The sequence below is a fragment of the Narcine bancroftii genome, chromosome 5 (genome assembly GCF_036971445.1).
Source record: "Narcine bancroftii isolate sNarBan1 chromosome 5, sNarBan1.hap1, whole genome shotgun sequence".
In the NCBI taxonomy this organism is placed as follows: domain Eukaryota; kingdom Metazoa; phylum Chordata; class Chondrichthyes; order Torpediniformes; family Narcinidae; genus Narcine; species Narcine bancroftii.
The window spans coordinates 61680583-61705149 of record NC_091473.1 but is presented as its reverse complement, the minus strand read 5'-3'; the positions used below and the strand labels follow the sequence as shown (position 1 = coordinate 61705149).

Sequence of the window (24567 nt, the reverse complement as noted above, 5' to 3'; positions counted from 1 at the left end):
GGTGTTGAGTTTATTGAGTTAATTCTATTATTGACAATTGTTAATAAATTTTGAGTAAAACTTAACCCATCTGTTTATGCATCTCTCAATTGTTGCTTGGTGAGGCATAACAGGAGTCACTATTTTGGAGAATCTTTCCTGGACGTAATGGCATCATAAAGAAAGCACAACAGTGCCCCTACTTCCTCATGAGTTATGACACCAGAAACCCTGGCAAATTTCTACAAATGTTTGGTGGAAAGTGTGCTGACTGGTTGCATCACAGTCTGGTATGGGGACACCAATATCCATAAGTGTAAAGCCCTCCAAAGGGTGGTGGACACAGGCCAGGATATCACATCTTTAGAACATCTACAATGAACACTGCTGTCGGAGAGCAGCAGTAATCATCAAGGATCCACATCACCCAACACACACTCTGTTCTGATTGCTGCCATCAGGAAAGTGGTATAGGTGCCACAAGACTCACACCACCAGGTTCAAGAACAGCTGCGACCCCTCCACCATCAGACTCCTCAACAACAAACTCAATCAGGGACTTATTTAAGGACTCTTACTTTTGCACTTTATTGTTTTTTCTCTCTCTATTGCACAGTTTGTTTACATTTCTTTTATTACATGTGTACGTTGAGTCAGCTTTTTTTTCTGCACTGCCAATAAGTGGTAATTCTGCCTCACTAGCAAGAAAAAGAATCTCAGGGTTGATGTGATACCACCTATATACTCTGACAATAAATCTGAAATCTCAAGCTTATGTTGGGAATGATTACACAGGAGGAGTTTCCCTTTGAGCATTAAATAAGGTAGCTGATTGGAGAAAGAAGAGTAGGCGTCATGTTTGGAAAGGAGTAGCGTATGGAAGATCACCAAAAGGATATTAACCAACAAGAAATTAGATGGTAAACTGGATTAAAAACTGTTTGGAAGGAAAGAAATGGCAAGAGCTGTGAAGCCCTTAAGAGGCTAAAAGTGGTGCTGAGAGGAGTTTGGTTCTCAGACCCTGCCTGGTACTGTGCTAGTGGTATGAATTTAGGGGGTAAGGCAGAAGTGTTAGCAGCCCAACAAATAAGGCCGTGTAGGATGGAATGAGGCAATAAAGAGAGGCTGACACATTTCTGGGAGGGTGAGAGACGCAGGTTATTTTATGAAGAGTGCAAAAATAACAAGGCAATGGCAGTTGTGACATTCAATTTTCCAAACATTAAGTGGGACGTTAGAGGGTATAGAAGGAGCAGAGATTTTTAATGTCTCATGAATACATTTGAAATCATGATGAAGCAAATTCAATGAGAGGGAAGCAGCATTTTACTTAGTTTTGCAGAGAAATACATAAACTGCAGATGCTAGAACCTTGAGCAAACAGAGAGGAGCTAGAAGAACTCAGTGGGTCAGGCAGCATTCATGAGGGAAATAACCTGGCAACATGTTGGGTCGAACCTATTATATGAGGTGATACTACTCCCTTTTTACTTTAGTCTTGATAAACAGTGGTGACCTAAAATGCTACTTGACCATTTCTACCCTTGGACATTGTCTGACAACCACCCCCCCTCCCCCCAAGTCCCTCCAGCAGCTCATTCTTCACTTAGGCATGTCCTGGGAATTTCAGTGCACATGTACAATATATTTGACAATAAACATTATCATTACCACTTGAAAAGGATGGCAGAGGAAGATCATATTGCAGCATTAATCATAATCATAATTCCTGATGATAGGCTCAGACCCAAAACATTGGTCACTCTTTCCTTCCTACAGATGCTGCTGTGAGACCAGCTGAGTTTCTCCAGCACATTTGTATATTGCACTCAACCCCAGCATCTGCAAATTTTCTTGTTTGACAACAATGATCATTATTGGCTACATTTAACAGAGTCAAGATACAGAGCACAGAATGACCAGGAAGAACTTTTTAAAATTGGAGTTGGCACAATTTTATTCAGCTAACTATCCTTGTTAAAGAAAGAGCTCCCAATTCTGGACCTGCTGAGGAATGGAAAGGATGGGACACAACTAAAAGGGAGTCTCGTGAAGGACATCGAGAGCACAACACCGCAGCAAAATGGAGGAGGAATTTAAAAGGACATCAGGATTATGGGAAAATATAATGGTAGATGAAATCAAAGAAAACCTGAAGGTTTGGCTCAGAGGATTAGAGGAAGTCTGCGTGGCTTCAGCAAGCAAGAATTTCAGTGCATATGTGCACTGTACAATATATATGACAATAAACACATTATCATTCCGAAAAAAAAAAATGACAGAGGAAAAGGAGAACAAATTCTTTGCGTTTGTCTTCCCAGAAGAGGGTATGATAAGAGCATTGAAAATGAGTAAGAAAGTGAAAAGGTGGAAATGATAAACAGAGAACAAAATACCAGCTCTAAATAAAATTTGTTGCAGTCTGTGAAAAGAAGGTAAGCAAATAAATAGCATTGGCTTATTTCCCACCTCACTCTGGAGCACAGGAGGCTGAGGGGCATCAATAAAATACCAGTAAATAGTCACCTTTTTTCCCCAGAGGAGTCTAAAACTAGAGGGCATAATTTGAAGGTAAAAAGAGAAATATTGAAAATGGACCTGTGGGGTCAGATTTTCACATAGAAGTTGGTGGGTATATAGAACAAACTGGCAGAGGAAGCAGTAGAAGCAAGTATGATTACAATGTTTGCAAGACACTTCGATAAGTACATGGTTGGGAAAAGTTTAGAGAGCTAGGAGCCAAATGCAAGTGAGACTAGGAAGATAACTTAGTTGGCATGGACAAATTGGCCAAAGGGCCTTTTTCTTTGAAACTGCAAACAGAAATGGTGGGAGATGACTGGAAGTTTGCTGATATGGTGCCATTGGTTAAAAAGGGAGCCACATTAGTGTACTAACTACTGCTGCAGAAACTCAGGTTTAATCCCAATCTCTAGTGCATGGAGTTTGTATGTTCTCCGTGACCTCGTAGGTTTCCTCTCCCTCCCAGGTGCTCAAATTTGCTTTCACAACCCAAAGATGTGCCAGTTGGTGTGTTAGTGGCTACTGTAAATTGCTCCCAGTGTGTAGGTGAAGAATGGATTCTGAAGGTTTGATAACAATGTTTTTCATTATCCAAAGAAGGGATGAGGGCTTTGTAGACATCTTTTACCCACCCTTAATTGCCCTTGAAAGGGAGGTGGTGAGCTGCAGTCCTCAGGGTGTAGGTGCACACACAATGGTGTCAGGGAGTTGCAGGGTTTTGACCCAGTGATGGCAAAAGAATGGCAATCCATTTCCCAGTCAGTATGGTGTGTGGCTTGGAGGGCAACTTCCAGGTGGTGGTGTACCCTGTGATTTTATGAATAAATATATCGCTCTAGGTCAGCATTAACGTATAAATGGGTGGTTGATGTTTAGCACAGACCCATTGGCCTGTTTCCATGCTGAATCTCTCTACGCCCCTAGGTCAGCAGTGATGGGAAAGCATTGTTGACAGTATAAACCAGTATTTAAAGAAAGGCACAAGTTAATTGAGGTTTGTCAGTGTGGCTTAGATTTCTATAAAATGTGACACTTAGCTCACTCATTGATTGTTTTTGAGCTCAGATGATGTTTGAGTACTTGGTATCAAGTCAGTGGATTTCAGTGAGGTTTATTAGACATGGCAGATTGAAGAAGAAAACACAACCTCCTGGGATCAAAAGGAAAAGTGGCAAACTGCATTAAACACTGGTTCAGGGACAGAAAGCAAAAGGTAGTGGTGGTTTTTGGAGACTTCAGTCTCTTACGGTTTTTACACAAAAGTAACGTTAATTTCCCATAATAAATTTGCATACTTACCTCCAGAATAGCTGTTCACAGAGGCAGGGCGTTGGCACAAGAGTTATGGTGATTTTGGAGTTGATGAGATTTCAGAGTTGATGAGATTTTGGAGGCTGTACGTTTGAGGTGGGGGTAGGTTGTAGGTTGAATAAAATATAACTGAGTTTTTAAAATTTTGTGCAAATATTTTTCATTTTCAGAGGACACCCCCCCCTCCCCATTGACCCTGGTCCCCACCCCTGTGGAAGCCCTCTCTTACCTTCGGTGGAAAGGTGACTCTCAGCCCCGTAGAGAAGCAAGAAGCAGCTAGCTCAATGCGGAAGCAATGGCTGTTCTCCTCACCCATAATCACTCATGCAGCTGGAACCATTCTGTGTATCTCTGACTCTAGCACAGTGGTTCCAGTTGTGTGGGGAATAATGGGTAATAAAGACAGCCACTGCTCCCACGTTGGGCCGTCGCTGAGAGCCGATGCTCTGCTCCGGTGAACTCTGGCCTTGGCAGCACTACACCCCTGCTGCCACGTCGGGAGATAGATGGGCAGGAGGGGGCAGAAGACGGTGGGGGGGGGGGGGGGGGAAGCAACAGATGGCAGGGGCTAGGAGCGAGGCAGTTGGGCATATTCATTAGCCCATTTTTGTGAAGCACCTGCAGACAGTTTAGACAGCAGGTAGTCTATAAAAATGTCTAGAGCTCCTGGAGGAAAAATGTCAGGATGGAAATTAGCTGCTAATTTCCGTCACGACCTTTTTACACAGCCAGCATTTCCCACTTCTCAGCAGCTGTGTAAAAGTCATAACAGAAAGGGAATATCTCTAGTATGCTCCACAGGGCTCCTTGCTTTCCAGGGACAGAAACCAAGACAACATCCAGAATTAGCCTGGGTGGATTGCTGGATGAAAGTGATGGGTAACTGATTTGGAAAGGATGGACTGTTTAACCTCTATCCGTTTGCAATGTGAACTCACTCAACCCTTATCTAGGCCACAGTTCCTCTTCCTCCACACTGAATGCAAGCATCTAATATTCCTGCCAGGAACAGTATTGCAAAACGTACTCACAAATGTAATGGCCCCTAATCACTGCTTGATTCATCCTGTTTTAGTATTTTGCCTTGCTGGGTCCATCTAATTAGACAAAACTGGTCATTGGTTTAAAACATTAACACCCTGAGAATAACAGCAGCTCCCATCTATTGCAGGTCTTCAAGACTCTGTGATATGAAGCACTTATGATCCCAGTTGTTGGTAGAACAAAAACAATTCAGTCCATTGAGTATGTTCTTACACTGTTACATCATGGCCAATCTGTCTATTGACTCTTTATAACCACTCCTATCCCATTAAATATCCTTGCATAACAACAGTCTTATTAACCACTGCTTTGAAATTTTCAATTGACCCTGAGCCTTAATTGAGAGAGAAATTTATCACTTTTTATGTAACTCTCTCGCTATGAAATAGCCTGACCCTAACTTTGTTCAGGACTCCTACTGTTGCTCTCCCTCTGCTTATCAACCATCATCTTCATCAAGGCTTGGCTTTACCACCATCCTCTAAGCTGAAACCATCACCAGAACAATCAACAGTGTCAACTGAGAGTAAAATGAGGATTCTGCAGATTGAGGAAGTCAGAGACACAGACTTCAATTGTGTCCTGGTCGAGCACCTCTTTAGAGACTCATGGTGCATCTGAAACCCTTCTATTCCCACTGCCGTACTCCTGCCCATTCCACTCAACCATTCAGGGATTCTCTAGAAGCATTTCTGCACCAAAGTCAAAAGATCAATATTTATTTCAGGAATGCTGTAAATTATGGAAGATTCTAGGTTCTGTACATTTCCCCAATCCATTATTGATTAAAACAAAGCAGCTTCACAAACTCACACAAATGCTTAATTGGAGACATTTTAGATAAACTTTGTCTTTAAAGGGATCTCTCAGGTTAAAGACACATACACTATAAGAAACATTGCACACTCAAATCCACTCACCTGTAAATCTACTGTCAAACCTGGGCACCCATGTTCATTTGGAGTTTCCCATTTTCTTTTAAGCACTTTGAAAAGCTCATTTGTCAGTCATTTATAGAAATGTACAGAACCACAGGCTTTTCCATTTGCTACACCAAAGCAAAATTAAGATATTCCACTCCAGACCCATTTCTTCCTCCCCATCTTGCCTCAACAGTCACCTCTCTCCAGAGATGATCCCGATCTCTGTCATCTCTTTGAAATGGTGAAGGCTCTCAATATGTCACTTTAACAGCTTTAAGGAGGTAGCTCTGGACCTCCCAAGGACCTCCTGTGGAATGAGCTCAGGGAGGGGCTCTGACTGTTATACTAACAACCCTCAAGGGTATACTGAGATCCATTCAGCAAAATACTTAACTGGATCTGGTCATTCAACATTTGCTACTCAAGTCTTCTAATATATAGGATCCTTTGTCCTCACCCTGTCCCCACCCATCTTGTCATTATACATCCAATAATTCCTCACAGAATTTCTTGCGACCTTTGTAAGGTGGGGGAAATGTCATATTAAAAGGATAATGGGTTGTTAGTGAATTTTTGCAGCTCCGTAGCTGGGAGACGTGATCTTGCTTTCCTGCAGACAAAAAAAACCCTTTGTACAAAGGGTCCCAAATTCAAATGAAATCATCCACTCTTTAAAAAACAATCAGTGCCCAGGGAGTCTCTCAGATAGACACCTGCCCCAGTGTGCAGTCAGTCGGGCCCTGTAGTTGAGATAGGAGTGTGAATGAGTTCACCCATTGCTTTGGCCTGATCCTGAGATGGCGACTGTTCCCCATTCTGTCCCTTGGAGGCGGATTCCGGTGAGATACTGTGCAACCCTTCCAGCAGTGTGCAGCCAGGGTGGTTCTTTTTGAAGTGCTGGTTTAAAATGGCCTGGAACGGGAAGCTCTTGCCACAAACATGGCAGTGGAAGGGCTTATTCCCAGTGTGCTTGCGTATATGGTACTCCAGCTGGTCCTTACGGGTGTACTTTTTCCCGCAGATCCGGCACACGAAGGGTGTTATGCCCATGTGCAACCGCATGTGGCGGTCCAGGCTCCCCTTCTGGTTAAAGGACTTGCCGCAGTATAGGCACGTCAGCCGAGGGTTGTAACGGTACCAGCGCTCAGCCACTTCCTGGTCCCGGAGGTACTCTTCATAGCCGGTGGCACCAAAAAGTGGAACCTCGCCAGTCTAGAAGAGAGCACAAGATCAACTCAGAAGATATAAGCAGAGCAGGAATTATGAGGGCAGGGTTAATCAGCCAGCATTCACTGATGGATTTCTCTTTATATTTATAACCTGTAGCTCTTGCAATTCATCAGTACGATGTTCTGAAGTGTATCACAACCAACAAAGAGATAAGACCAAGTGAATTTGAGGTTGTGGTGAAAGTTGGTAGCAAAGTGGATAAAATCAATGAGGACATTTTGGGTGCATGAGACAGCACCAAATTAGTCATCAGTGAAGCGGAGGAAGAGTTGAGGAGCCTTGCCTGTGTAGGCCTGTAACATGGATGCCTTCACATAGCCAACAAAAAGGCAGGCATAACTGAGGTCCATAAGGGGTAGCCATGGGTACACTCGTTGGATCTAATTCACTTGGTCCATCTCTTGCAACACTCTTCCCTTTTTTGGTCTATATCCTTCTTAGGAGACAAACTCATGACAGACATTTTTTACAAACCACAGCTACTTTGACTACATCTCTTTACACCCTGTCCCCTGTAACAATTCCATTCCTTTCTTGTAATTGCTCTGTCACCATCACATTTGATTCGAGGACAAGAACTTCCATGCCAGATTATCCAAGATGGGCTTCCATTCGATTCCCCACCCCATTCCCATGCTGACATGTCTGTCCATGGTCTCATGCACTGCCAGACTGAGACCACTTGCAAAATGGAGGACCAACACCTATATTCAGTTTAGGCACCCTTCAACCAGATGGCATTAACATTAACTTCTTTGGTTTCCATTAGCCCCATATCATCTCCCCGCCCCCCTTCCCTGATCCCTACTTCTCCTTTCCTCTTGCTGTCTCATTCTCTCTCCCTTTCCCTCATTCTCCTTTCCTCCAGCTCTACATTCACTGAGTAACCCCCTCACCCTATCAATTCTCACCTTTCCTCTCCATATCCAATTATCATCTTTTGTCTGTTGGGCAGTGCTTCCCCCTCCTTTTCTTTCCTTCTCCCCCAGTCTTTTTATTCAGCTTTTTGCTCATACCTTGAAGGAGGACTCAAGACTGAAACTTCAGTTATATATCAAGCATTTCTCTGTGTTTTTACTTCAATCAACAAAGCACTTTTTGGCCATAGTCACAGTTGTAATGCTGAGTTGCGAAAAAGTCAATTTGCCCACAGAGAGATACCTCAGCAGGAGAGAAGACCAAGTAGTGTGCTGTGACACATAAAGAGTGCAAATGCTGGTAATCTGGAGGAACATACAGTCTGCTGAAGGAGCTAAGCTAGTCGAGCAGCATCAGTAGGAGGAAAAGAATGGTTAGCGTTTCTAGTCAGAACAATTCACCAAGACCCGAGAGCAATGAAGGGAGAGTGTCAACGTAACAAGGTCAAACTGGGAAGGGTTGGACAGAAGCAGTTGGGGATAGGTGAAGGTTGACAGACAGATGTACCTGTAGTTGATTGGCAGGTGCTAGACAAAGGCATGCCAAAGGGATCTAGTGGAAGATGAGTCATACAGGCTGGAGCCAAATTATAAGCTGAGACAAAGGCAACTAGAATCTAATAAGAGGAGATAATAGTGTCAAGAAAAAGCTGATAGGGAAAAACAGCTGGGACCAGACAGACCTAAAGCAGGTAGGGAGAAGGAAGAATTTGGGGGGAACTGTGGAGGGGGATAAGAATAGGTGAGGGCTGGGTGGGAAGGGAATAAACAGAAGTAGCTGGAAAGAAGAGGGGGATTCGTTACCTAAAATTAGAAAGTTTTATGTTCAGACCACTGGTCTGCAAACTGCCCAGGTGGAATGAGGTGCTGTTCCTCTGGTTTACGTTGGGACTCATTCTGGCAGTGGAGGAGGCCAAGGATGGTCAGGTCAGTGTGGGAAAGGGAGTTGAAATGGCTTTAAACCAGGAGCTCAGGATGGCTATTGTGGAAAGAGTGTAGATGCTCTTGGCCTGACCAATGTAGAGGAGGCACCTTGGGAACACCAAATGCAGTAAATGAGGTTGTGTTATGGCATTCTTGAAAATATGACATTAAAAACAGAGAGAGTTCATTCATGTTCCAATTCTGAAGTACCAAGTGATGCAGAAGCACTGGGTTGTAATGTTAAAAGAATAGTAAATGAGTTGAAAGAAAGTGCTTGGGATTTGGCCAGCCAGCATTAGGCCATAAAGAACCCCAGTCCCTCTAGCCAAGCTAATGTTTGCTTTTTAAATGCACGCTTCAATTATAATAAATATGTTATATCAAAGATGTTATGTATCATGAATCTTATTAAACTTTGGAATGTTACAAGCAGGAACACATGCGTACTCCTCCTGTTAAGCAGGAGTCTGTAAATCTTTGTTAAGCGCTGCATCCAGCCTATGTAACCCTTTGCGTATTCTTACAGGTGCTTAAGTATAGCATAGTGGATCAATCCACTTTGCCGGTCCTCTGATCTCACCAGAACACCCAAACTTCAATTAGTTGTCTGAAATTACATTTTACTGGCACCAAGGTGAGGGAAACAAGGAAGTCTGCAGTTGCTGGAGTCTACTGCAGTACAAAAGTGCTAGATCACACAGCATACATAGGCAAATGACATTTTGGGCCTGAACCCTTCTTCAGGAGTGCCTTTTTTATTCAAGTGAGAAATTGTTTCTTTTTATCATTACCTCAACAGAGAGAACACTAAGGTGCTTTGGAGTCCTCCAGCATTGAAACAGGCCCACCAAGGTAAACTAGGCTGTGCAGAACAACGTACTCTCCTGAGGAAAGGCTCAGACCCAAAATATCGACTGACTTTAATTCCTATGGATGTCATGTTACTTGCTGAGTACCTCCAGCACTTTTGAGGACTTTACTGGCACCAGATCTTCTGAAGACATTATTAATACTTTCCCTATGTGAGAGATAATAGAATATAGGAAGTAAAGCTAGTATGAATGAAATAAGGAATACTAGACTAGATTAGAGGAAGTTAAGTAAGTGCTGAGTAGGGATGAATTCCGATAAGAGTGTGAGGAAGGGTTACGCAAGTATAATAGAATAAGGGTCTTATAGCGATAGAAAGAATTAGCAAGTTCTGCAGAATTAGTAAGTACTGAGATGTGTGAATAAGGACAAAGGCAGATTCATGAATAAGGACAATGACATGATGGGACCCAGACAGGATACCCCATGGTCTTTCAAGTTTACAGAAACTGCACTTAGGCAGACAGAATTACCAAATGCCAAACCAATCCAGGAGACAGAAGAATGTTAAGGCGGGGAGGGTACCTCTACTCTGAAATGAACTGTATAAAAGCTGGGTGAGCCCCAGTATGTGTGTATATTCCCATGGTAAGGGGAAGCACCCAACTTTGCACTGTTGTACAATAAATGTTCTTTGTTCTTAATTTTTGTCTCGAGTGAAATCTGTGAAGGAACTTCTGTTTCTCACACCTACACCATTCCATCACCAGTATACCTTATTCATCATTGCTCATGCCAAAAAGCAGTATTGTGTTCCTTGCTAATGGTAGTTTCTGTTTGTGTATTGGCACGAAACTCCCCATTTCATAGTATCCCACAAAAACCTGAAATGCCACCAATTTTTAAAATTCATCCCCTGAATGAATGGTTAACACTAGCCAAGCCAGCATTAATTTCCATTGCCAAGTGCCCTTGAAGTGAACATTATTTCTAAGATAAATAGGCCACCAAGCAGTACAGATTCAGAACCTTTGGCCATCACTGACTGCACATGATACATATCGCTCTATTCTCTGTATATTCATGTCTATCAAGAAGTCTCTTAAACATTACTATTGTATCTGCTTCCACCAGCTCCCCTTTCTACCTTGTCCAGACACCGAATACTCAGACTAAAAAAAAACTCGCCTCATTTCCATTTTGTGCGAGTTGCCTGAACCCTCAATTCCATGATCTTTCCAATATTTGTCCACCTCCAGCTAAATATATCTGATGATGCGTCCGCCACTCTCTGAGGGAGACAAATCATAAGTCTGACTACTCTTGAGAGGAGAAATTTCTCTGCACCCCGGTTTTTCATGACAGACACTTTATTTTGGCTATGAACAAATAATTGGCCCAAATGTCCCACTTCCTGATCATGTGTCTGTATTATTCAAATCAGCTGACAAATCTGCCCTGGAAAAAGGGGTTGAATTGCCAATGTTCGGCTCAGGAAGCTTGGATGTCTGCACACATGCACCCAAGCAAGTCTTAGGAGGAGATGGAGCTCAGATGCATCAGAGCTTGTAAAGAGTATTTGGCCCTGTGCACTCTAGCACAGACCATTTATTTTGTTTCTTTTAGTATTTTACAGTGCTTCTGATTCAAGCTATTTTGAAATTTTTTTCAAAAATTTAAGGTTCCATTTATTAGTCACACAAAATAACTTTCCCCATAACTTTGAAATGTAAAGGCAAACAAAAAGATACCACTACCAAGAGAAAGAGGAGAAAAAGAGACAGAATGTTCAGGGATCTCGCCACCTTCTCTGAAGCTGTCATTTCCTTTGCCCTTGAATTCAAGCTCCACAAATCAAGCCAGCCCCTGGTTTTCAACACCCCACGCATCAGGAAACTGTCAGTGCCTGAGAGCCCCTCAGGAGCCATGCTCTTCACTGACACCCTCTCGAATCCTGGTTTCAATACCTGGTCATCAGCATCCCAGAGCAAAGTGGGAGTCCTTCGGCTGGCTAACTCCACACTGGTCTGCTGTCGTGAGCTCCTACTTCATGGGGCTCTCTCCCAGGTTCTCTCTTATGGAAAGCTTGCAACCCATGAGGCCTGGAGAATGTGAGCACTGCCATTTTGGGTGCAGACATCCATGGACCTGCGATGGAAAACCTGCCTGTTCTACAGGCAATGTAAACATGCACAGAAGGCTGTTGGGGTAGAATGGCCAGGAGCAGGATTCCATGAAGGAGCTCTGAAAGGATGTGACTCCAATTGCCCCTCTGCCTGGGACAGCACCAGCCCTTATAGCAGCTGCAGCAGAGCTACCATCTTGATCTATTTGAATAGTCTATAAATGTTGTGCACAATCAAGTGTGGCGAGGCGTCGAGGCACGACGCTCAAAGCCAAGACTCCTATCAGAGCCCGCACCACCTTGCTATACATCTCCTGGGTGTGGGAGCCCTGCTCAGCTGGCCCCTGCCCAGCTGGCGTCTGGAGAGAAGACACAATGGGTTGTCATCTCAGACAGTGAGTCCACGAGCTACTGGCCCAGCTGCCACTTTTGCTCAAGAATGACATAGATAGATGAGAACTGCAGGTTCAGACATTTAGTTTACATGCATGGCTGAAGAGCTAATGGGGTGAAGCTCCCACTGAGGAATTATGACTGAGCGCCTTGACATCACTATCCCATGCTCAGGCTGCCCTAACCAGTCACAGTACAGCCTTTGTGGGGCACTAGCCCCCTGGAGTATGTAAGCCAAGTACAGAGTATGGAAAAAAACAATACGATTTACCAACACATAAGCAAACTTCAGAGCCAAACACAATATCTGTCAAGAATACAAGATGGCCTCCACCTCAGTTCTTTCTGAAAGATCAGCAGCACAGTTGGAGCAGCACGATTACAGAGCCAGGGACCAGGGTATGAATTTGGTGCTGTCCGTAGGAGTTTGTACGTTCTCCTGTGTCTGAGTAAGTGTTCTACAGGTGCTCCAGTTTCCTTCCATCATCCAAAACATATGGGGTTGTAAATTAATTTGGGTGTAATTGGGCAGTACAAGTCTAAATGGCCGGAATACACTTCTACCAAGCTGTAGATAACATTTAAATTTTAAATGCTGTGAAAAATTCAGGGCGCAATATGTAAATATGCTGGAGAAACTCAGCAGTTCAAGGAGCATCGACAGGAAGTAAAGGGTAACCAATGATTTGGCCCAGGGCCCTTCATCAACTGTGCTCAGCTCTGGAAGTTTTGAACCTGCACACACTCAGAATTTAGAGAGGTTATGCTCAAAGATAACAATGCAAAATGTCAGTTCAGATGCCAAATAAACTTGATATTCTCTACTGATGTGCCAGCAATCACTTCAAACAAACAATTTACCTAAAAGGGAAAAAAGTACATGAACGCTGGAATCGAGCAATGAGCTGCTGGATCGACTCGGCAGATCAGGCAGCGTCTGCGGAGAGAAATGGTTGGTCAATGTTTTGAGTTGGGACCCTTCATTGAGACTGGGTAAACCTGAAATGTTGACTGACCCCTGAATGCACTTGACCCGCTGGTTCCCTCCAGCACTATTGGCTGTCCAAATGGAATCCATTTGAAAGAACTCTGTTGTCATTTCATGGTTTCTCCTAAACAAGTGGTCGAGATCCTGAGACCATTCCAACGGCAAAGAACCCAGAACTTGATATCAAGCAAGTAAAGGACTGTCTTGTACTTTTGCAGTTACATTTTTGCCCAGGGATAACAATATTTATGATTTTTAAAAACATTATTGTCTCTTTTTAATTCAATTACTATTGTCATTTTTAGCTTTTTTTGTAGTGTTCTTTTTTTAAAAACAAAGTAACTGTTCAGCTGCAGCAAGAATGAATTTTGGTGCACATGTACATTGTACAATGTGTATGACAAATTCATTACCTATTATCTATAAACACCCCCCCCCCCCCACTTTGCTGGTCTTGAAACCCAAATGGTGTAAAGATGTCAGTTAAATTTGAAAAACGTGATGCTGTATAATTGTGAAAGAGATTCTATAAATGCAAATAATTTCAAAATGTAGTACATATATTTCTTTTATATCTTTCACTACCTCAGGAACACCTGAAGCATGTCAGGACTACAAGTTCTTTTTTCAGCCACCACTGGCAGCTGGATTGTGCACAGCAAGATTCCACAGCAGAACTGTGAAGATGACCATGAGTTCTGACCTCGTCAGCCAATCAGTTTCAAGATTTAAGGCTGGACTCCAAGCAATGCATCTTAAAAGGAAGGAAATGTTTTAAACAGCCACCACAACTACCTATTAATGCTAAACATAATCTGCTAGAGGAGCTAAGCAGGTTGAGCATCATCACTGAGAAAAAGGAATGGTCAAAGTTTTCAATTGGTACCTTCCTTGATGCAGGAAAAATCCAGAGATAAAGGGATTCAGGGTGGGCCAGCTAGAGTATAAAATAAATCTAATGGCAGATGACATGTTGCTGTACCTGATAGACCTACTACTTACCACAATGAAGGATTATGGTACAATATATGGTTATAAAGCCAATATAGAAAAAAGTAAGATAATACCACTGAATAATTGACTATAAAGAATACCAAAGAAACAGTCATTTCAGTTGGCAGGTAGGAGGTGTGAAATACCTAGGAATCAAGATTGACAGCAAGCTGGCAAATTTATACAAATTTAATTGCCCTCCCCCGCCCCCCCACCATGCTGGAGAAGATTGAAGGTGACTTAATAAGATTGAGGGACCTGCCCATTACCTTAATGGAGAGGGTTAACTGTATAAAGATGAAGGTGATGTTGAGACTCGAGTACCTTTTCCAATCTCTACTATTTACATTACTACAGTCCTTCTTTAAAATGTTGAAATAATAATCTGGAATGGGAAAGTGCCAGGATAGTTTTAAAAAAACTGACATGGGACTACAACTAGGGGGGGGCTTAAGGTTACCTGATTTTAAAAAATACTATTTAGCAGCTCAGTCAAGTTTCCTTGCATCCTTCTTTGAGGAGGGTAATTAGCTTCTTTGGTACAAATGAGATTGCATGCAATGGGGGAAGAGGACTGCAAAAGATTTTATATACAAATTAATAGCAAAAAAAACCCAGATAACTCCATACTGAAACATCTGATTAAAATTTGGCATGAGATCAATGAGTGTATTGGAGAAAAAGTGGGAATATCACCAGAGGAGCCACTGATTCAATGAATTGATGCCCATGAACTAAAATAAAATCCTGGAGATCTGGCATCGGCAGGGGATCTGATATACTGAGGACTACTACGAACGGAGACAGCTTATGTCCTTCGAACAGCTAAGAGGTAAATACGATTTGTCATATGGGACATTTCACTGTTTCCTCCAGTTAAGATCATTCCTAAGGGTTAGGTGGGGCTCTATAATGACCCTGCCTATACCTAGCGAGGCAGAGGGGATGTTTCAACTGGGAAATGCACCCAAATTTATTTCAAGAATGTACTCTGTACTCCAAGATGAAAGCCCCAAGCAAGGGCTACACGGGTCAAGAGAGAGATGGGAGACAAATGATGAGAGATTCTGGTCGGACTGGTGTAGAGACTGTGTGACAAGTGATTAACTCTAGATACAGACTGGTTCAATACAACTTTCTACACAAGCTCTACATCCCACCACAAGATTCACAAAGCAAAACCGGAGGTTCCGGAGACGTGTTTCAGGTGTGGAGTGGAGTTGGGAACATTTGTTCATGCAATCTGATCCTGTGCAAAGGTGGGCACATTTTGGCAGATATACTAACCAGGATAATGAAATTAACCTTTCTGCCAGACCCAATGATGTATGTCCTGGGGAACCTCATGGACATAAGCTATAAATTAACCAAATTCCAAATTCAATTCTTATTAATTGCTTTGTCGGTAGCAAAAACATGCATAGTGATGACATGGAAGTCTGACTCCCCTCTTCTTATGAGTAGGTGGACTGCAAAGATACACAGTTGTATTCCCATGGAAAAAAATCATATACAATCTTAGAAACTGACATAGCACCTTTGTGAAAATATGACAGCCATATCTGATGTACATGGGAGTACAGCTGTAGCCACACCCTGACAAAATGAATAAATTACAAAAAGGGGGAAGCTCCACAGCATCCCCGGACATTCATTGAAAGCGCCAAAACCACACCCAGCATTCCCTTTTTTTCTTTCCTTTTCTTTTTCTTTTTAAAGGGGGTGGGGGGGGGGAAACATCAAATGTATGTAGATTGTTGGGGGATATCTGTACATCTTGAAGCAGTCTGTGAAGTTGTTTCTTTGTTTATCGATGGAAAACAAAAAATAAAATGTTCCAAAAAAAACCAATACAGGGTTCCAACCCTAAATGTCAAATGTCAATTTCATCCTATGGAAACTGCTCACCCTGCTGAATTCTTCCAGCAGATTGTGTTTTGCTCCAGATTCCAAAGCCTGAAGTCTCTCATGTGTCTCCAGTCCATAAATCTCAGTCTTCATGAACTACAGCAAACAGAACACATCTGAAACCCCACCAAGAACCTAATAAAGCATTAAACAGAGAATAATTATGTGCAGAAAATCAACCACTTACTGCAATGCTATCTCTGGATTTGCCTGTTGGAGAAAATACTCAATCATGTCTTTCTGGGCAGGGATAATGGGGACCTGTTTTAGTTAGGTTGGATGAAGGATTAAAAACTGTGACCAGACACTTGGGAGAATTTTCCTGCATGTCTTTGGTTAGTGCGAATGAATGTTTTATTTCTACTTGAGAGGGCAGACAGGATCTCGATTAACTTCAGAACGTGAGCACTTCTAAGAATGCAGCATTCTTTAAACATTGCACTGAAGCGTCAGCCTAGATTATGTGACTAAACCTCTGGAATAGGATTTGGATCAGGAGGCTAAGCCGAAGGCTGAAAGTTGTTGCTGAGACCCAGCCAACAGCTATGGCCGTAAACATATAACATGACAAAAAAAAGGTGCAGAGGTAGTAAACTTGGAACACACAATTGACTGCAGATGCTGGAATTTGGAGGAAAATACAATCCGATGGAGAAACTCAGCAGGCCAAACAGTATCAGTAGGAGAAAAATGGTAGAGCCCTTCGTCAGAAGTTGGCCATCAGGTCCATCAAACCTACTCCACCATTCAATAAAATCATGGCTAATTGGGCCATGGACTAGCTTCACTTGCCCTTATAACCCTCAATTCCTCTATTCTTCAAAAACCTGTGTGTGTGTGTGTGTGTGTGTGTGTCTTACAAACATTTATTGACGTCTCTATGCCTCATTAGACCGAGATTTCCACAGCTAAAGCAAGTAACATTATACTTTCCATTTGTTCAGTGTTAATGTTAAAGTTATATCATGTAATTATTCATCTGGAACCAATTAACTCAATCAACATTTTCTATTTTCCTTATTCCATTTCCTGACATCATCTGCTGGTACACCACATTTCATGACAGGATGTTTTATTAGACAGGCAAATTGCTTAATTTTCAGATTTTTTTTAAAAGGTGGGGTAAAAGTGCTGATTGTTTTGAAAAGGCTTCATACTTGCAACAGTTTTAAACCTCTGATGCCCAGGTTGGCTGGATTTTCAAACCCAACTGTCCCTGGGGATATGCAGGAGCCTACAGATGCTGGAAACTGAAGCATAACACAACTTGCTGGAGGAACTCAACAGGTCAAGCAGCATCAGTGGGAGGAAAAAGAATGGTCACATTTCGGGCCAGAAGCCTTCATCAAGCATCCCTTTTGGCTTGCCAGCAAGCTGACACCAGGCATCAGAAATCACTACCCAGTACTCAGAATCCAAATTATGACATCCCACCTCAAGCTTCAAATCCTAAATGCATTGTACATTCACACTTCTTACTGTGCACAAGTTTGAGTTGTGGAGGGCATGAAAACAATCCATACAGATCCTTGGGTAAATTAACATCATTTTGACCCTGCCAGTTTGATCACCGGCTCTGTCACCAAGGTAATTACTGTGATAAAAAAACAAATATAGCAAAGGAGAAATCCTGCAACAATTGTGACAACCACAGATTCAAATCCCAAAGAGTTCAGAGCCTGACTGACATTAGATGGTCAGTGGGAACTAATTGTAAAAAATCTTTTTAATTATCAACCTCTCAGTTTTCTCACCAGATTTGAAAAAATAAATAAACAATAAAAACACAATGCTGGAGAAACTCAGCAGATCAAAAAGTGTCTTTTATATAGCAAAGATAAAAATATATGACTGATGTTTTGGGCTTGACCACTTCATCAAGGTGTGAAAAAATGTTGCCAGATATCCGAATAAAAAAGGGGAGAGGCATGGACGCAAAGGTAGGAGGTAGTAAGTGGAGAAGGGAGAGAGGACACAGGAGAAAACAAGGGGAAGGATGGCTAGGTGAATAGAGAGGGAAGGGGTGGAGAACTGACAGGGGAAAGGAAGGGAGGGGGAAAAGGAGAGCAGGTTAGCAGAAACTGGACAGTCAATGTTAGTGATAGTACGAGGCCATGGACAGACATGCAAGTATGGGAGAGTGATGCAGATCTGAAATGGTTGGCCACTGAGAGGTCCCTATCTCTGGTGCGGACAGAATGAAGGATCTTCCAGGTTGCGCCCAGTCTCTCTGACATAGAGAAAGCCACAAAGGGAGCACCAGATGCAGCAAATGAATCCTGCAGATACACAAGTGCTGTTTAACTTGAAAGCTTCACTTGAAAGGCTTGAATGGGGCCCCAAACTGTGATGAGGGAGGAGATATGGGTGGGTGTTTTGGATGCGGAGGCTGGTGGGGTGGTAGGTGAGGACAATGGGAATCCTCTATTTGCTGTGACTGGGGACAGAGGTGGCCACGGGAGAGGGCATGTGAATTGATGACGGTAGAGGGGAAACCATGTTTGTGGAAAAAGGCAGACATTTCAGAAGATCTGGACTAGAAGACCTCATCTTGGGAACAGATGTGACCTAGTTGGAGAAATTGAGAAAAGGAATAGAATCCTTGCAGGGGACAGTGTGTGAGAAAGCGTAGTCAAGGTTGTTGTGGGTTTGTAATATATGTTGGTGGAAAGCTTGTCTCCTGAGATGGAGACAGAGAGATCCAGAAAGGGGAAAGTGTTGTCGAGATGGACCAGGTGTTTGAAATTGGGGTGGAAGTTGGCAGCGGGTGCATGTGGCAGCCCTGATGTAGTCATTATATAACAGAGGAAGAGTTGAGGGGCCTTGCCTTTGTAGGTTTGCAACATGGATTGCTCCACAAAGCCCATAGGTAGGCATAGCTGGGACCCATGCGGGAACCCATAGCTATTCCTTTGATATGGAGGAAATGAGATGAGTTAAGGAATTGTTTAGAGTGAAGACAAGTTCTGCCAGGTGGAGGAGGGTGATGGCAGTGGGTGACTGGTCAGGTCTCTGGTCCAGAAAGAAGCAAAGTGTTTTCAGACCTTCTGTATGGGGGATGGAGGTATAAAAGGATTAGACATCCATTGTGAATATGAGGTGGTCCAGTTCGGGGAATCTGAAGTCATTGAAGAGAGGGAGGGCATTTGAGGTGCCGTGGGTGTAAGAGGGGAGGGAATAGGACCGGAGAGAAAAGATAGAGTCTAGGTAAGAGAAAACTACTTCGGTTCACAAGAGCAAGCAGAAACAATGGATCTACTTGGATGGTTGGGCTTATGTATATTGGGCAGAAGGTAGAAAAGAGCAGTGTGGGGTGAGAGGCAAAGAGGTTGGAGGCCATGGGAGGGAGGGGACCAGAGGTGGCGAGGTTGGAGATGGTATTAGAGGTAGGCTCGATGAGCTGTGGGTTGGTCCTATGGAAGGGATAAGTAAGAGGAGCTGTCTGAGAGCTGTCATCTGGCTTCAGCAAGGTAGAGGTTAGTGCACCAGACCACAACAGCACCATCCTTGTCTGGGAGTTTGATAATGAGGTTGGGATTATTGCAGAGAGTGGAGTGCAGAATGTTCAGAGGAAGTAAGAGAGGGGAGTGGAGTAGTTGAGATGGTTGTAGTCTTGGTGGCAATTGGAAATAAAAAGTTCCAGAGTGGACAGCTGGATAGGATGAGGTGTCCAAGAGGAGGAAGAAGACTTAAAGTAGGAGGGGTCTTGGGTGGGGGTTGGAGAGTCATGGTCATGGAAGGAGGCCTGGAGACAGAGGTGACGGAAGAAGAGTTCAGCAAAACTTATTAAGGTGTGGGTAGAGGGGGATGTAGGTCAGGGCTATGCTATGAACTGAGCCCTCCGTCTCAGAGAGGGGAAGGTTAGAAAAAAAGAAAAAAAAAATCCTTTGAGAGTGGGAAAATTTGAATATTTGGATATCAGATCCTTTCAAGTCCTTTATGGCTCTCTCAGCTCTGTTTATTCAAGGAGTTAAAACCATATAAAACTTTGGCTGATGAGATTAGTTTAGATTGGCATCATGATCAGCATAGACATGGTGGGCTGAAGGGCTTGTTCTTGCACTGTAATTTTCCATGTTTTACCTGTGACCAAGGACATTAAAAAAAAGGGAATGGTTCTAAATTGGACAACTTTTTCAAGGTACTGACATAGGCAATGATGGGCCACATTACTTCTGTGCTGCAGGATTTTACAAACATTTACATGGCCCATGAAATATTGATGCATATTTGAAAATTTCTGATGCAAGCCCAGAGATGCATAGAATCAAAAAACCAGGAGTAGGACAACAAACCCTTCAAGCTTGTATCATCTTATTCTGATGTTGCAGCTAATCTGTGATACATACCCATACTTCTCCCTTATACCTTAATACACATGAATAAAGGAAATCAATATCAAGAGTTCTAGCCAGTCTTGACTTACAGAACACTGTAGAAGTATTGGATTTAATATGTAAGCCACGTCCCCTCATTCTAGAGATTCCCTGACTTCTTTTCCTTATTCACCCCATCAATTCCTATTAACAGTGTAAAACCTGCAACACATTGTCTCAATCTTCTAAATTCCAGGGAATTAAACCCTAGATTCTGTAATCCATCCCAATAATGTAGTCCAGATATTACCAAAAGAAGAATATACTACAAATCCTTGAGCCTTTTTTCTGAAAGTGTGGCAGCCAGAACACTTCACAGTGCTCAAGGTAGAACTCTATAGAGTGTGTGGCACAATCTTTGGCTTTTTCTAAACTAGTTATCTGGACTTCCAGACCAGAATTTTGTTAGACTTTTGATATTATTTTATGCACATGATATAATGAACTAAGTATATAGTTCCTGATGCCCCATGTGCAGAAAGTTTGTCGAGAAATTAATTTGCTCCTTTCTGGATTATTAATAATTCTTGCACGGTTGAGCCTCTCCAGTTCTTTCTAGTGCATTAGGCTTGAAGCTGTTGATCACAGGCGTGGATTGCCTTTGCATAAGGGATGCTGCCATTTAGCTACATTGAAAGAGCAACAGGGCATCATGCCTTCTCCATGGTAATGCTTTACTGCAAGAAGTGTTCCAGTTACCTTTGGTGAGACAGCAACTAGACAAAGGTTGGAGCAAGCCCCTAGGCCTACTGGTCATATCGTTTGCACCAGGAGCATAAGAGAGGCAGAGATTAGAAAGCTTTGATGTCTTTTAAGAACAAAGCTTGGAGAGGCTGGCATTGGAGCCATCATTTGGAAACGACATCCCTTGCAACATAAAGCAATGCCAGAAAAGTGTGGCCTTCCAGGTGATTCTGGGTGAGATTTCTAACACCAATCTGCTCCATAACTTTCCAAGTAGTTGACAGTCAAGGAAGATAATAATCCCATTGGTGGACTAATAAAAAAAATTCCATACTTTTCATGTTAAAAATTGGGAGGAAGTGCAGACTGACTCTGCTCAGGACCTGGTTAAGCTGGAAGAGATCATTGCCTGCGCAATGGTCCAACTCATATACCACAGAGAAAACCAGCAATCTCTGTGATAAATATGTACCCTGGCATTCCTTCACCTCTTAACAACTGTTAACCCTTTCTTCTTGGCAGTTCCCTGGAATTGAGGCTTCTACTCTTGGCTTTGAGTTCTGAGCTAGCTTACAAGGCCAAAGTAGGTTCTTCCACAGATGGCGCAAGGAGTCTGTTTATGAGGTAATATGCTTCTCCAACCATTTAAATTGGGCTTTAGGATGCAATCTGCACATTACATTTTCAACTTTCCAAAAAGGACCATGTACGCAGCATAGTTCGGCTCCTTTTGCTGTTTTATTTTAAACTACTGCCAGTTCTCCAGAGAGACACTTACAAATCTCACCTTCTTCCTAAGCAAGGACAGGAATAAAAAAGGAATACAGTGTCATCATGTCCAACATAGTCAGGTTCAGCTGCCATGAGGGCAGAAAACAACAGGTTAAAGAGCACATTCAAGGAGACACACCTAGCACTATTGGACTGCTGCAGAGTAGCGAATGAATGGAATCTAGCCCTGGGGTCACCAGAGGAGTCGGCCACTGATTAGGACTGTGAGGAGATCTGAAATAAAAACAGAAAATGCTGGAACACTCAGTAATTCACATTAACTGAATCAATGTTTCATGTCTGGGATGGAAAAGACGATGAGTTTATTGTCATATACACAAGTACAATGTACAGATGCATCAAAATTCTTACTTGCTGCAGCCACACAAGTGCGCAAGATGCGCCAACTACAATGGTATACGTTTAGTCACGATACGTCAAGGCATATAAAGAAATAAAAAATATGAAAAAATGGACAGACAAATATTCATAGTTGCAGTTAGTGTAAGAAAAACAAAGTGCAGACAGATCTGCATATCTTTGGTCCGTGGGAGCACCTGGTGAAAGCCCGTGCAGTCACAGGGAGAACATACAGAGTTAGCAGCCAAGGTCAGCATTGAACCAGGTTTTCTGGAGCTGTGGGGCTACAGCACCACTACCTGTGTCACCTACCTGAGCTGATTCCATGAGACACAAGCACCAGTCATTCTTAATCTTCAGCACTCTGCAAAGCCCAGGCTGAACTTGCTGGAGCTCCAATAACCTGGAGTCAAGTCGCTGCAGTATGATAACAGAGAGATACCACCTGGGAACAGAGTGCTTTTCTCCAGGTCCAGATAGATGCCACTCAAGAACAGATTGGTCTCTGCAGGGAGCAAATGGCAGTTTGGCATGAAGAGAATTTGCTTCCCAAGGGATCAATCTGAAGCCTGTGACAGGCAGTGGTAACCTGCATTTGGTCACCTGGTTTGAAATGAGTCCACAGGTTGCGATGGCAAGGATAGAATTTAGTCAAGCAGTCACTGTCAAGTCAATTGGACTGCAACAAGGACGATGGGCATGCTTAGTTACTTTACTCCATTAATTTGCAGCTGACAAGCAACTATGGCAAGATATTGCTACAAGTGTACAAAAGTTTGCTGGGGACTTTAAAGGGCATGGATATCGACATTACCTTTAACATGTTTTGGGTCAGACCGTTCATCAAGACTAAGAATGTAGAGAGGAAATAACCAGGATAATGAGCAAAGAGTGGGAGAGGTTGAGCAGCAGTCAGTGGGGGATTGGTGAACCAGGGAGCAGTGAAGAATGACGGATTGCAGGTACCAGAACAAAGGGAGAGGTAAAAGGGAGTTGAGTGGAGGAAGATAAATCTGTTGATTCGCGGACAAAGATTTATGGAGGGGTATGTCCACGTCTGCTGCAGGCTCGTTGGTGACTGACAAGTCTGATGCAGGACAGGCAGGCACGGTTGCAAGGGAAAATTGGTTGGTTGGGGTTGGGTGTTGGGTTTTTCCTCCTTTGTCTTTTGTCAGTGAGGTGGGCTCTGCGGTCTTCTTCAAAGGAGGTTGCTGCCCGCTGAACTGTGAGGCGCCAAGATGCACGGTTGGAGGCGATATCAGCCCACTGGCGGTGGTCAATGTGGCAGGCACCACATTGATTTGCAGATGATGCCGCTTTAGTTGCCCATTCAGAGCCAGCTCTCCAGCGCATGATGTCCTGTTTTGCGGAAACTGCCAAAATGTTTGGCCTGGAAGTCAGCCTGAAGAAAACTGAGGTCCTCCATCAGCCAGCTCCCCACCATGACTACCAGCCCCCCCCCCACATCTCCATTGGGCACACAGAACTCAAAACGGTCAACCAGTTTACCAACCTCGGCTGCACCATTTCATCTGATGCAAGATTCGACAACCAGATAGACAACAGACTCGCCAAGGCAAATAGCGCCTTTGGAAGACTACACAAAAGAGTCTGGAAAAACAACCACCTGAAGAAACACACAAAGATCAGCGTGTACAGAGCCGCTGTCATACCCACGCTCCTGTTCGGCTCCGAATCATGGGTCCTCTACCGGCATCACCTACGGCTCCTAGAACGCTTCCATCAGCGCTGTCTCCACTCCATCCTCAACAGTCATTGGAGTGACTTCATCACCAACATCAAAGTAACTCGAGCTGGCAGAGTCCGCAAGCATCGAATCCACGCTGCTGAAGACCCAACTGCGCTGGGTGGGTCACGTCTCCAGAATGGAGGACCATTGCCTTCCCAAGATCATGTTATATGGTGAGCTCTTCACTGGCCACCGAGACAGAGGTGCAACAAAGAAGAGGTACAAGGACTGTTTAAAGAAATCTCTTGGTGCCTGCCACATTGACCACTGCCAGTGGGCTGATATTGGCTTCAACCGTGCATCTTGGCACCTCACAATTCGGCGGACAGCAACCTCCTTTGAAGAAGACCGCAGAGCTCACCTCACTGACAAAAGACAAAGGAGGAAAAAACCAACACCCAACCCCAACCAACCAATTTTCCCTTGCAACCGCTGCAAGCGTGCCTGCCTGTTCCGTATCGGACTTGTCAGTCATCAACGAGCCTGCAGCAGAAGTGGACATACCCCTCCATAAATCTTCATCCGCGAAGCCAAGCCAAAGAAAAGAAGAACCAGAAC

The 24567-nt window shown here is 43.4% G+C and overlaps 1 protein-coding gene across 4 annotated transcripts in view; it reads right to left on the bottom strand.

Moving 5' to 3' along the window:
• Positions 1 to 1287: 1287 nt before the first annotated feature.
• zbtb37 (zinc finger and BTB domain containing 37) overlaps positions 1288 to 24567 on the bottom strand; it is a 37240-nt gene continuing 13960 nt past the window's right edge. Inside the window, exons 4-5 of one of the 4 annotated variants that reach the window (XR_011357558.1) lie at positions 22039 to 22133; positions 6908 to 6992 (exon numbers count right to left, since the gene is read on the bottom strand). Coding sequence is in view for 2 of the 4 variants with exons in the window: in XM_069937556.1 (XP_069793657.1) it covers positions 6510 to 6992 (483 nt within the window). In the remaining 2 variants the exon portion in view is untranslated. Of the gene's footprint in view, positions 6993 to 21850; positions 22134 to 24567 lie in introns of those variants that run through there. The other 3 variants (XR_011357559.1, XM_069937556.1, XM_069937557.1) reach the window with 3 other exon arrangements.